This window comes from Syngnathus floridae, chromosome 20 (assembly GCF_059516105.1).
Source record: "Syngnathus floridae isolate MCC-2025c chromosome 20, RoL_Sflo_1.0, whole genome shotgun sequence".
Lineage (NCBI taxonomy): Eukaryota > Metazoa > Chordata > Actinopteri > Syngnathiformes > Syngnathidae > Syngnathus > Syngnathus floridae.
The window spans coordinates 743599-757373 of NC_142432.1; the positions used below are offsets into that span (position 1 = coordinate 743599).

The 13775-nt window shown below is 49.9% G+C and overlaps 1 protein-coding gene across 1 annotated transcript in view; it reads left to right on the forward strand.

The window, feature by feature from the left end:
- Positions 1-13775, forward strand: part of ptprn2 (protein tyrosine phosphatase receptor type N2) — a 58710-nt gene that overhangs the window by 3102 nt on the left and 41833 nt on the right. The window contains exons 3-10 of the mRNA XM_088362987.1: positions 1219-1332; positions 3258-3496; positions 3590-3962; positions 4080-4319; positions 4392-4435; positions 5089-5456; positions 6843-6929; positions 9668-9747. Of these exons, the coding sequence (XP_088219113.1) occupies positions 1219-1332; positions 3258-3496; positions 3590-3962; positions 4080-4319; positions 4392-4435; positions 5089-5456; positions 6843-6929; positions 9668-9747 (1545 nt within the window). The remainder of the gene's footprint in view (positions 1-1218; positions 1333-3257; positions 3497-3589; positions 3963-4079; positions 4320-4391; positions 4436-5088; positions 5457-6842; positions 6930-9667; positions 9748-13775) is intronic.

Genomic DNA, 13775 nt, shown 5'->3' on the forward strand with positions numbered 1-13775 from the left:
GTGTTTGATGTGCAGCATCGCTCGTCGGTTTCCATGGCAACAGGCCTCGACGAATGCAATTCCCTCCTGGGATTGTCGAGGGAAGGCACTGGCTCATTTTTTCTTCTTTTTTCTTTCTTTCTTCATTTTACTTGTGTCTTCCTGCAAACCTAATTCTATTCTACATTGTGAAATCCAAACAGTAATTATGATGAATTCATCGTTCCTTCTGTTCGCCGCGTCTCAGCTCATGTTGAAGTTATGAAGGGAGATTTTTTTTGAAGAGGCATAAATCCAGACCCCGCAACCCACACACTGCTGCTGGCTGCCATCTAAAGTGTGAAGGAGATAGCTACGTGCGTCATTATGCCAAGACGGAGGCAGGAGACAAGTGATGACTTATTAGGACACATTTAGACGGGGTGCGATTGGCAGCCCTAATCGATATGTCCAGACAAGGCATGATGTCCAGTGCAGATAAACAGAGCCGTCAGGGTGCGTGCGTGCGTGCGTGCGTGCGATTGATGAAGTGCTGCGCTTATCTCATCGGACTCTTGTCCCCAGCTTGTCATGACACTTATTGTCAATACAGAAGCAAGAAACTTCACGTTCAGCCAAATCCGTTCATGCTGACACATTGCTAATGACTTTTGCTAAAACGCCAAGATGACAACCCAAGTAGAAAGGCACATGCACGTTTCCCTTCCAAGTGCTTACGATGCAGCCGAACGGAACCAAAGCTGTGATCAATATGAATTCCAATGTAACATACAACAGCCCCGACCGACCGACCGGTGGGTGGTTGGGTGGGGAAGGTGGCCACAAAATCAATCAAACACCCACCGCTGGTTAATTGTTTCTAACACGGAGAATCTAAAATCAGTAAGCTAGTCACAGCAAATGAAATGTCTTTCTGAAAGTTGCGCTGCTTGTGCGTTGATGACACGTTTGGATTGCGCCATTTCTAGCCAGTCAGATGGATGGAATGATCTGCGTCTTTATTACATTTCAGTCTCCTCCAGAGGTCCCGGGCGCTCGTCCGGTACAACTGGTTGGCTCTGGTTGCCTAGCGACCTGAATCGAGCTAGGCTGATGTGCTCCATTGATGTGCTGATGTGCCCCCCCCCCCCTTCCCGCTCTCTTGATAGTCTTTGCTATCACCAAAGGAGATGCCAATCGGGAGTGTCTTGCTTCCAAATGCTGTTTCTTCATGCTCGCTCTTCTTTTCCTGATGTGCAGATGGAGTATTCGGGAGGTGTCAGCAGCTGGCTGGCGCAGACCTAAATACGTATGACGTGTCTTCCTCCGGCTTACTGGGTCTCAGGACTCTCTTGCAAAAACTGGCTCATCGAGGTACATGCTCACTTTGATCAATTGCTAACACACACACACACACCGCAAAAAATCAGTATGCTCAGATATAGCAAGATGGCCACCTGAGATTGAGAAAATGATTGATGAGGATTTTCAACCCTTCCCTGTAGACGAATGTCCCTTTAAATGACGAATGGCGGTCAATATGCCTGCCTCCCCAGGGGGGAAAAAAACAATAAGGTAGACTGATGATCATTTTACATCGCGTCCATGGAGATGAGTCGCTTAGTCCAAATTGAGCAAATTGTAGTTGCCGTGGTGACCCACCTGGGGGCAGTAGATGCCTTCCGCACAAACATGAGGCGGATTAAGTCCCCCCCCCCACCCAGTGCGAACATAATTGGCTTTTGCAGGCCACTCTGAGTTTAATATCTTGTAACAGGCGTGAACCATTAACAGTCAGCCGGGGGGGGGGGGGAGCGAATAAAAAGTGGAAAAGGGAGGGGTGGCGTGAAATGAATAAACGCGGAGGGCCCACCGTTTAAACTCCGACCTTGACGCAGTGATGTCATCGTTTTGAATTGTATCTGCCCCACAATGCACTGCAGACATTTATTTATTTATTTATGTTTGTAATCGGCGGCACATTGTCTCGGCAGTGTCGGCTTTGTCGACAGCATTGTGTCGCGCGGGTGAAATTGCCGAGTATGGAGTTGGTCGGGGTGCGAAGATGGCGAGGAACGTCAATGGAATTGATTGAAAAATCCCTCTTATCTCGAAAATGGCATGTCACTCACATCAATGGGAATCGAGCTTTGTTCAAACGCGCGGAAAAGAGGCATCAGACTAGCGCAATGGTATTTGTGCACACTCTATCCACACTTTGCTGAAATGAGTCCATTTTTCCATAACCTCTGAGAACGTCAAAGGCATTTTCTAGTTGTTTTTTTTAAATTCACGGTTCCAGTGAACAAATCAAGTTTCCTGAAAAAGCCCTGATGAAAATAAGCGCGACCATGAACGTACAATACACGCGGTGCGTCACAGGGAGCACCCGCTTTAATGTTAGCATTCAGTCGGCGTGAGTGCGAGGCGTAGGCGTCAGGGTCATTTGAAAGTAACCTGCTTTTAGCGTGAACAAATTCATTTCATTCCTTGTTGTTTTGTTCATTGTGTTTGTATGCGGCTTGTCAAGGTTCCCGCCACCACTACAATACCAAATGACTCAAGCGGGGAGCTCCTGATGCATATTAGCTTAGCCTTTGGCCAACAAAGACTAGAATGAGGCTTTTAAGGTTGTCAAAAATGCCACAAATTGAGCTTTTGTTCAAAAATATCTTTTCTTTATTAGCTGCTGTTTCTATACGTTTTGCAGCATGTCTTACTTGGAATTAGGTTGTGTGTGGGTGTGGGTTTGTGTGTGTGTGGGGGGGGGGCAATAAAAGCATTCTAACTCTCGGGTGCAGCCACCAAACACAAGCGGCATTTGCTATTATTCTTATGATCACATTTCATAGTTTGATCTGCTGTAAAGTGGGCTGCAGTGCCCTTTCTTTCATCACACAGCTTGAATTTCTAATAAGTTACAAACAAAAGCTTCTTCACATTTTCATTTTTGTTAAATGCCATCTTTGTGAAAGGGAGGTTCCTCCACTTTTAGGTTTGCCCGTGCACACTACCAAATTCTTCTTCTATACGTGTCCTTAAGAAATCAAACAAAAAAAATTTGAATCGCCTCGTTCCAAAAGACACCAGATGAGACCACGGGGGAATGTTTGAGTGTCTGAAATTCTTCGAAGGCCCAGACGGGCAATTCTTTGAATGCTGCGGCGTTAATTAAGCCAGCCGTTTGTGCTTCTCAGAGGCGGACGGGCGGGTGGACGGACGGGCGGGCGGGCGGGCGGGCGGGAGCAGGATAATCAGTCAGTGGATACGAGCCGATTGGCACCTTTGCTCTCCCTCAGGTCTTGCGTGGCAGGACGACATCACCCAGCAGGCCGTCTCCGGAGCGCTGAGGAGCGGCGATGCCCTCGGCCATCAGGATGCATCGGAAGTGCCCCTCGGGTCCTACGGCGGGACGGCGGGGAGGAAAGAGAGGCCCGGAGAGGCCGAGTTGAGCCGGAACCTTCAGGGCTTCCTGAAAGGTTCACGTTTCCCCCCACGGCTGCAGCCTGGAGTCCAACAAGAGGCGGCTAGTACTCGAGTCAGAAGCTGTTGCACAGTGGTCAATCTGCCGAGCAACAAGTGAGCAATCAAAACAACAGATTTCTTCTTTTTTGTTTCTTTCTTCCTGTAGAACGAAGGCGTAAGCGATTATGACGAGCGCGGTCCGCCAAAGTCGGCTTGGAAGGAGACCAGCGTCTACAGTCTCCAGAAGGCAGCCAACCAAGCCCCAATCACCAAGATCTTCTCTCAGAGCGGCGAGGGCAGGAACCCCGAGCTTAACGCCCCCTACAGGCCTCTCTCCAACCACCTGGGGCAGCTCCTCACACAAGGCGGACCAACAGGGTCCAAAGGGAAGCTCCGTTACCTTGGCTACGTGCGTCCGCCGCCAGATGAGGTCCACCTGGCCTTTGGTCCCAAATCTCCGAAAGCCAAGCTGGATGGACTGTTGTTCAGGAGCGGGTCCGACCGACCGACGGCCGAGAAGCCGCCTCATTTCACCAACGGTAACAACCTGCTTGACATCTAGCATTGAGATTCTCCGAGAGCCTGTTGTGGCTGATGCTAAAGGCTAACCTTTAGCTCTATCAATGTATCATTTCTCGTCTTTTCTTCTCTCCCAGATCTTATGATCCAAGATACGGTCAACCGTTTGGGAGGGCACGGTTTAAACATGGAGCCTTGGATGGACAAAGACCTGGAGCAGCTGGCCAGCATCATCAGCGGCGCTCTGCGGGGAGCCCAGGCGGGGCAAGCCCAGGAGGGAGACGCCGAGCTTAGGGCTGACGTGGAGCCCGACCAAGTCTTGAGCGTAAAAGCGGAGAAAGTTAACAACCAGAGAGACCCTTGGAAATTTGGACAAGGTAGTGGAAAGCAGGGTTTGTCACCACTTTAAGATTTACTCGGGTGACTTCTCTATTGCATGTTGTTTCCAGGCCAACGAGAAGATGGTACAGCCAACAAGAACCCCGTTGACGAGGTGAATTCCAATTTCTCGGTCCCCGCAATTCACACATGAATTTGCAGGATGAGGAGACATGTCCGACCCAAAACTTGAACACTTGAAATTGATGTGCAGAAACAAATTGCAGTCAATGAACTGCACATTCGGACTCACTACGGTCTCAAGCAAAGCATTTGGTGGAGGAGGCTTATTTGAAAAAATCACAAGGTGCCGGCCGCCGCTATGCTTCTGGGATGTAAATAGTTTGCTTAAAGCCATGCAGGTCTTTTGCAGACTTAATTCAACATATTCACACAGTCACTAGACCTTGGAACATGACTCACATAGTAATGACTTCATTGTAAACATTTTGAATACATTTTTTTTTTTCTTTTCATAACCAGATCTCTTTGTCTGAGACATGCATTTCAATTTGCACTTTTCTTCAAAAAGATGCATTTTCATTTTCAGATGAATGCTACTGTATTAAAAAAAAAAATCACACATTTTTTGAATTGAAAAATATAGAACTTTTTTGATGCAAAATATCCAATTTCAGTCTCGGGGGAATTTTTGGGCTATAAATGAATAGATCAAAATATACGTACATTTTTAACTTGATAATATTCTCATTTTCTATTAAAACGGTATGACTTTATTCTCTTAAATGATTTTTCCTTGTATGACAGCATACGGCCATTTTCTCCAAGCTCCTCAACTACCTCGACAAGATGGGTGACTCCTCTGAGGTCCAACCTGCTCCCGCTGAAAAAGCGGTGGGACTGGAGAGCGTCCGGAGCCGCACCACACAGGAAAAAAGCAAAGCGTCAGCTGCTGCTGCCGGCGAAGGCTCGGCCTCGCGTCTGAGCGGTGGCGGCGCGGCGGCGGCGGCCCTGCCTGACGCTTTGCAACAGGCGCACTCCCGGATGGAAACGTGGATGCAGAAGCCTGCCGCCAATGACATCAAAGTGAAAACTCAGCTGGTCCACGTGGGAGTCAAGGAGTTTTCCAGCAGAGGGAAGGACAGACATTTTGGATACATCATAACCGGCTCTGAGTGAGTGGCTTTCTGACTCCAAATGAACGTGAGCTAGTGGTAGTACTTCCTTTTCTTTTCTTCTTTGTGTGGCCCCAATGGCCACCAATAGCAATGTGCAAGAACCAAATGTGTGTTGCTGCACAGTAGTTCATGATGAGACTGCATGTGAAAGTGGGCGGGCTTTGGCCGGCCGCTCTCAGTCATTATTATCCGCTGTGTCTTCACATCCTCTCCGGCCGGCCCGCTTTCAAATCCCTTTATGGCGTTATCGAGTGTTGTGTCACGGGCTTGTCCTTCACCTGTAAAGTCGCCCCGCCGTGCGTGCGTGCGTGGGTGGGTTGGCGGGTGCCGATGTTCCAGGCCAAAAGGCTTTTCTTTTGAGTCACTTAAAAGGTGAGCTTATCTGACAGACAGCTGCTGCTGCTGCCGCCGGCGGCGGCGGCGGGAAGAGGAGTTGCCGCGTTTGACGGCCGCTGGAATGCCTTCCCTTTGGCCAATCTTAAATAAGTCGTTCAAGGCGGTGCATTTCCACTCCGCTGCTGTAGGTAGCGAGCTTGCCCAAAAAGCTTGCTTTTCCTTGACCAGAAGTACACGCCAATGGAAAAGGGCTTTTTTTTGGCCACCTTGATAGTGCGATTCTGAACATGTAACTCATGGTGATCCAACAAAATAGCCATTCAAGCAAAGAAATATTCTTGGAGTTTTCATTCACTAAGTCGTCTCAATGCCATCCCCGACCGACTGTTTGTCGACCTTGCCGCCTCTCGGCGCATTCTCGTTGAAATCCACAGAAACCCAGTCGCTTTCTTGTGTAGTTATTTTCGCCCCCCTCCTGCAAATGACCTTTTGTTTGGTCTATTTCCTCAGCCATTTAGTCTGCAAGAGCGAGAAGACGTGGACTGAGCTGAGATGAGGCATGGCTTTATCAGAGCGCCATTACACTTCACCTCCATTCCATTTGCACCTTATTATTCTCGTCTGGCGGCGAGGGGCGGCGAGGGGCGCGTGTTCCTGCCCGCCGCGTTTGTGTACTCTGGGCGTGAGGAGAGAGAGAGAGAGAGAGTGATTGGTGCGCAAAGAGCAAGAAAGATGAGAGGAGGAGGGAAATGGCGGAGAGGCGCATCCATATGATGCCGCCATTACACCTCATGCAGGTTCCATTTGCACCTGATTGTTTGTCTCATTGCGGGGACAAAAGCAGGTGATTTAGCAAGCCCGCCTTTCCCTCTCTCCCGAGCCAGCCGCATTGTTTGTGTGATTCACCGACAAATACTTCCTTACTGAACTTAAGTAGATTGTCCAAATGTCGGCACTCCAGTGTTTATGCTGGCATGCAAATGGCCCTTTTGTGCATTTGGACAGAGCCCATTTGACGCTCGCTTGGCCGCGTGTGTGTACTTTCAGCTCCCTCACCTCGGAGCAGGCGGTGGACTTGATGGAACGGCTCACCCGGGAGCTGCACCTCCACGCCGCAGACCTCACGCAGCTATCGTAAGTGCCCGTCGTCCTCACCCAAGGCATTTCCGGCTGGCTCCGCAGTGACACCGGCTCAGCTCCGGACGTACGTGCTCGGTCAAAATGCCCCGGCCCTATACGTACGGCCTTGTTCAAAGTGGAGATCGTAATGACAATGTCTGATTGTTCAACCTTGAAAAAGTCTGGCAAAACTTTGCAGTGGCCCCAGTGCAGGCAGGCAGGCAGGCAGGCAGGCAGGCAGGCAGGCAGGCAGGCAGGCAGGCCTTTGTTGTTTACCTGACCTTTCCGAGCGTTTGACTTCTCCGGCGGCCCTAATTACCTCCGGAACGCTTGCCATGTATCTTCTGTATTCAAACCACCTCCTCTGTCTCCGTACGCCTCGTCAAAGTAAAACAACAGTCGATCGAGCGAGTGGAGGAAGCGGCGATTATGGACCACGTGTGGCTGGCGGCGGGGTCGCTAATAGAGCAAGTTGTTCCGTGGGAGCCGCTTAATGTGCGCTCGCGTCCTTGAACCCGACCGAGGCTGTTTTCTTCCGCTACGGAACGGCGCGACTGGTGTCAGGCCACGTAGGCGGCAGACTAGTCATGTTCCACGCAGATAAGACAACGGGCGGCGGATGTACTGTAGTATATTCAAAACGGGAACATTGGCATGACAACGCCGCTATCGTTGAGAGGCTGACTTTGTCGGCCTTGGGAACGTCAGCGCATGACTGTGGAGTACAATGTCTCTTCACCAGTCTACTGGGGGGATATCTGTAGGACTTCACCCCTCAAAGATTTTGCTCGAATGAAACAGCCCGAGATGCGATAAAGCGCTCTGTATACCGTGCACGCTCGCCAAATCTTGACCTCGAAAGAAAGTCCGCCAAGGAGATTCTCAATCTTTTCATTTGTGACGAGCAGGAACACCGGGACATGTCATCAGGCCGGCACTGATTGAGTTAATCCTGTTATTACAGCTGCCATATCACATCAGCGCTAATCAACCCTGATGCTAACGCGCTAGCTGGATACAGATGAGGAGCCGCCGATATGGCCAGACAGATGTGGCTCAAGTAAACACCCTGTGCACAAGAAAAAGTCCAAACGTGAAATCAATAAAAATACAAATTCAAATGCTCACAAATTTTAAAAGTATGAAATGAGATGACACGTTTTTGTTAGCAATATTTGTGTAAAACCAATTTACAATTTTGAACTTTCTATTCTTTTTCAAAACCATGTGGTGTAGTTTATTGATTAGAATATGGAACAAAAGTGGGGTGCTTTTTGGAACGGACTGATGGCATTTCAATTTATTTCAACAGGAAATGTTGCTAATATGTATAAACTCCCATATTTTATTTCCTAAAAACAGGCACTGATGACATAATTAAATAGAACATAAAGAAGTAAACCCTTTTTTTTTCTTTCTTCAATTCAATGGCCATTGTGCTGCTCCTAATGGTATGCCTGCCGAGGCCGCCAGAGGGCAGTATACAGTAACATGATTGACTAACATAAGCTCATAAGTAGGGGTTGCTTGTATCTCAAGGCACCGCTATAGCTCGTTACTTCCCACTGGTAGATTTGGTGACTTCATATATGTTTCGTCCACAGCTATCTATTAAGGACGGCGTATAAGCGGACTTGGTTCCATACAAAAGAGAAATGGAGAAAATGTCCCTCTTTGTTGCTCTCTAATGAAAGTGGAAATAGCCCAGGCAGAGGACGCGAGCGAGCGAGCCCATTGTGCCGCGAGACCGCGGCAGGTGAGCGTTTCAAAACGTCCCCCTTGTCTGAATATGCTCGGAAGCTGGGTCAGAGCGCACCGTCCCGCTTTTCCTTTCGTGCCAGCAGCTCTTATTCTTGAACACTCCACCCCCCCACGCCGCGATAAGGATTCGGCCGGCGGGAGAGATGCTGAGATGTGACAAACAGGCGAGGCGGACATTTTGATGAAGGGGCTGGAGTTTTAAGATAGTCAGGCCTGCGGTGATCTTTTTTCTTTTCTTTTCCAGATGATTGGCTGAGTGGGAAATATGAGCTTCTATTGAGATGACGTAAGGGCTGTACCCAGCCGAGGCACTAGGGGGCGTGGGTCACACGCAATTTCACTAGCCGTCTGCATTTACGAGAGCAAACAGAACCCAGGTGAAGCATTAGAGAAGGGCACCCCCACCCCCCTAGAACTGTGCGTGCGTGCATGCGTGCGCGATGGAGGGATGGTGTTGCAAATCATTGCATGGCTGGCTCCATCTGTCTGCAAGGATTGGCTCATATTTTGCGAGAGTGCAGGGAACTGATGGCCGGCCAAGTGAGTTTGTGTGGTGGAACACCAGCCATTGGTTATCCACGATGCGGTCTGACAGCGGTGCCTTGAGATAAGAGTGACCCAACGTACGAGTGTTATTTCTTTATTTTTTGCTTGGACTTGTGGGCCGGCCGAAATTGGCCATGCGGCAATTTGGTATGAAGTAAGTAAGTAAAAAAAAAAGTAATAAAAATACACATTTTCCCTGTGCACCGCTGGGAGTTGTTCCACTCCGAGAGCTTTCACTTGACGGCCAAGCTCGGGGACCTTTAAACATTTCTTCTGCTCCAGCGAGAGCAAGTCAGCCGCCGACTCCCGACCGTACAGCGGCCAGCAAGTGCCGAGAGTGTACGGTGACTTGGCTTTAGCGAGAAAGCTGAAGTTCCAATGCAGTTCTCCCAACAGAAAGACATTTTATTGATATTCCATTTACGCCTCATTTTCTCTTACCGCAGGGTTCTCGGCCCGGCGTTGACTTTCCGGGTGGGCCCCAACTCCGCCAATGTAACCACAGCGGACCTGGTGACAATTGCAGGTACAGTCCATTCATCTTCTCAGCGGGTTTGTGGGGAAATGGTCTTTTGCGCCAGATGTCGAGTTGCACTGCACCCGTCGTCGTTTGCAGTGTTTGTTTAACAAAGGGATTAAAGGGGAAAGAAAATCCTGTCGCCGCTGTTGCCCAGGGCCGGGATGTCATTTCGGGACGAATATTTCCCAGCCAGCCTTGCGAAAAAGCTACCACTATTTTATACTTGTATATTTAAATCATCATCATCACAACATCGGGGACTAACATTTTTTAAAAGCAGCAAGGGTCACGTTCGCCTTTTTCCTGAAATTCCAGCCCCCCTCTCGAGTTTGACGGACTTTGATGAGATGTCGTGTAGCGAGCGCTAATGAAAGGCGTGAGCGAGGCTGAAATGTCAGCCCAAATGTTAAGTCAACATAATCGTCCGCCTGATGAATTATGAATCTCAGCCTACCTGAATAGCAATGGCTAACCAGTCCCGCCCAGTCCCGCTTCTAATTGGTGGTCGTCGGTGATTGGCAACAGACGCAAAGCCTCCACGAGGATGACATTTCAAACGGCAACCCCCGGCTGACCTTTAGGATCGAGCCGTCCCAGCCAGAGCTTGGCTTTCTGACTAGCTTAGCTAGCGCCTCGCCATCACGGTGTGAAAAATGACCATCGCCGATGCAAAGTGAATACCCGTTCTGTTGCATCAGCGCCCCGAATATCTCCTCGACGATGACTCGAGCGCAACACGAGTGCAGCGTGTTTTTGCTTTTCTTTATGGCGGGCGGGCACCGACCGAGTTGTGAAGCAACAGCGTGCTTTAAATGGAATCTGAAAATCAAAGTGACGCCCACATGCAGCGGCCACCTGGGTAATCCTGGCTGACCTTTGCCTTATGTGTGACTGTGCATAAATGACGTGGCCTCCTAATGAACTCATCCAAACGCCACGCTGCGTTCTGGACTCAACCTGCCGCTGGGAGCCCGCGCAGCATGCAGCGTTGCGCTCACCGAGCGGCAAATGGAGTCTCCTCTTCGCCCGGGCGAGCCCCGATACCGCTAAAATCAGACCGAAAGAGTGAATATAGAAATCAATAAATGAATAAATATCGAGGGAAAAAAATACAATTTCAATTGTAAATAAATCCATAAATTGTTTGTATTTCTTTCGGGATCGGATCAGTGCTAATGCTAACAGCAACTGAAAAAGCCGCATACATAACCCTTAACGCAACTTAGATTTGAACATAAACGGTGCTAAATTAAGGGACATGTATTCTCTATCCTCGACGAAGATGCGCTTCTATGTTTCTTCTCTTCGTACTCCACGGGGCGCTACCTTGACTGTACCCGACATTGTCTGCCGGAGGTTAATATGGTATGCGGTGGCGGCGGCGGCGGGCGCAACACTGCTGTCCATCTATCTGCCCATCACTTTCCATTTGATGTGCTCAATGCCCCATTGAAAGGACGAGACAAAGAGACTCGGTTGAAAGGCACGGACAGTATTGAAGAGATTTGATAAGTCATTGAAAAGCATCTTTTGGGCAGCAGGTTCTTAGCGGCAGCGTGGGTGAAAGGCCTGCTGGGAGGTCTGACTGTATTAGCCGAGGTAGAGGCTCTTGTGTTCTGCTCAACTGGAAAACCGCAGGACAAAGACGCGCGTTGCCTAATCCCTGCTCGGCTGCAAAACAAAAGGGAAAGCTGCCGCTTTATCGAAACCACGAGGCCTTCCTTGTGTGTCTCGGTGTGTGTGTGTGTGTGTGTGTGTGCGCGCGTGCGCGCTTGCGTTTTGTTTGCGTGAGATTTTTTTTTCTGCTTTTCTGCAGCTGTGTTCATACTGTGCCATGAAAAGTGCTTATTTCACCACACGACCGACCGTTCAACTCTCGGATCCTTTAAGAAATTCCGTACTGGACTTTGCTTCCCGTACATGCTGTGTTGAAATCGTTTTTTTTTTTTCAATATGGCTGACTTGGCTGGGAAATCAAGCCCAAGGTAAAGGGGGGATGACTGTCAATCAATTCAACAGGTTTTCTTGACACCAATGACTACTTGCGTGGCATCGGCTACGATCGAGGATGGCTTTGACACACGGGTTCATGGTATCACCATTTTCTTCTCTCATTGGTCAGTGGACTCTCCATCACGTGTTTGTGCCTGTTTGAATAATAAGCTCACTCTCCCAGATCTCCTTTCTGTCATCACTGAAGTGTGAGGAAGCAACATTGTCTGCGTGCATGTCTCTGCCTGCCTCCTGGGGTGACAGCCGTGCGTCAGGGTCTCCTGCTCGCTGGCTGGCTGGCTGGCTGGCTGGCTGGCTCCAGATGGCCCAGCCACTGGCTCTCAGGGTCCCTTGCCTCTCTCTCTCCTTCCCTCCCTCCCTCCCTCCCTCCCTCCCTGCCTCCCTCCCTCCCTCCCTCCCTCCCGGCCTTCATTGACCGAGGGCCGGCGTTCTCACGGCCCGGGGGCCTGCAGACTCATTGCTGCGCTCTGGCCTTTGGGGGCCTTTGTGGCCTCCCAGGTCACCCGGGCGTGACAGCCCAGACAAAAGGGAACGAACGTCCTTGCCCGGCTCCCGCTGACTTAACTACAGTCAGGCAGTCTCTCCTAAAGCTCAAAATGTAATGTAAATACGTACGTACGTATGTCAATGAGCTGAACCCTTTGGGTCTGGGATTTGTGGCTTTTTGCAAGTCATCATAAAATGTTTGGGCTGAAAATATGTTTGACTTGGTTCTATTAGACAGGGCTATGGCCTGAAGCGACTCGCATCACTTGAACGCAGGTCCTTGCCCCTGAGAACATGGCTTATGCCCGAGCACAACAACAGCGGATCCCTCCGTTTCCCAGCACACTGGACTGTAATGGATTGAAAGGCCAAAGCGGGCTTTAATTGCACAGCGTTTTAAGTTGGACTGGCAATTCTCCAGCTCTGATCTGCCACTGAATGCGCCCATGCACACTGGCAGCCTGTTTTTTTTTTGATGTGGCGTTTGAGTGCTAGTCCTCTTTCCAGCTGAGCATATTAGCATAGATCTCCCACGCAGACAGAGTTGACCTTCACTGCTGCGAACACTTGTCAAAATGCCAATGATAATTACCTGCTCTCTTTGGCGAAAACAGCCGGCAGCTCTGCGGAGCTTTACAAGCCGCCCGTGTTGGGACCGCTTGTTGCCGCCCATCTGAGCTGCCGGCCAGCCGGCCGGCGTTCCCTTTCGCTCGCTCTGAACCAACAAACCACCAAGAGGCTTTGAAAAACAAAGTGAGAATTACATTTTCTCGCCTCCGTTTTTTTTTTGCCGGTGTCCATCACGTGCTGTGGCCAAATAGGTGTTTTTTTAAGTCCAAATAAACAACAGTGTGTGCTCCCTGAACATCTGTATCAGTGAGCTTCGTCCATCCCCGCTTTCCCAGGGCACGCACGCACTCACTCACTCACTCACTCACTCACTCACTCACTCACTCACTCACTCACTCACTCACTCACTCACTCACTCACTCACTCACTCACTCACTCCTGTCTCCTCTCATGCATCACTGGCGAGCTAGCACCCCTTGCTGCTTGAGTGCTCGAATGGGCTCAGTTGGGTGATCAAAGTCTTTCTCGGTTTCTTCTCCTCCATTGCCGCCGGCTCTGCGAGTGCGTGCGTGCGTGTGTTTGATCGAGGCGAGCGTGTGTGCGGTACACACCATCCTCTTTTGCATCGTCTGCCGGAGGACACGTTAGCGCACAAAGACGGACAGACGTTGCGCACGTTGACGAACGGTGACGCTAATGCGATAGGACGCGCGCCGCGTTTTCCGTCTTCCCGAACGTTTATGCGCTGACGAGTTGCCATAAGAAGGAAGGAACACGTCTTGCTGCTTGCTTGCTTGCTTGCTTGTAGCCGGCCCCCCAAAAAATGCTTTTTATTTGTATTATTTCCTTTTTCGCCAGCCATCAATGAATTCAGACTCGAGTAAGCCAGTTGAAGGTGTAAAAAGGCTCCCAAGGCCGAGACGGCGGATTGTCCTTTTCTTCTCCGAAGCGACCGCTCGCCATGC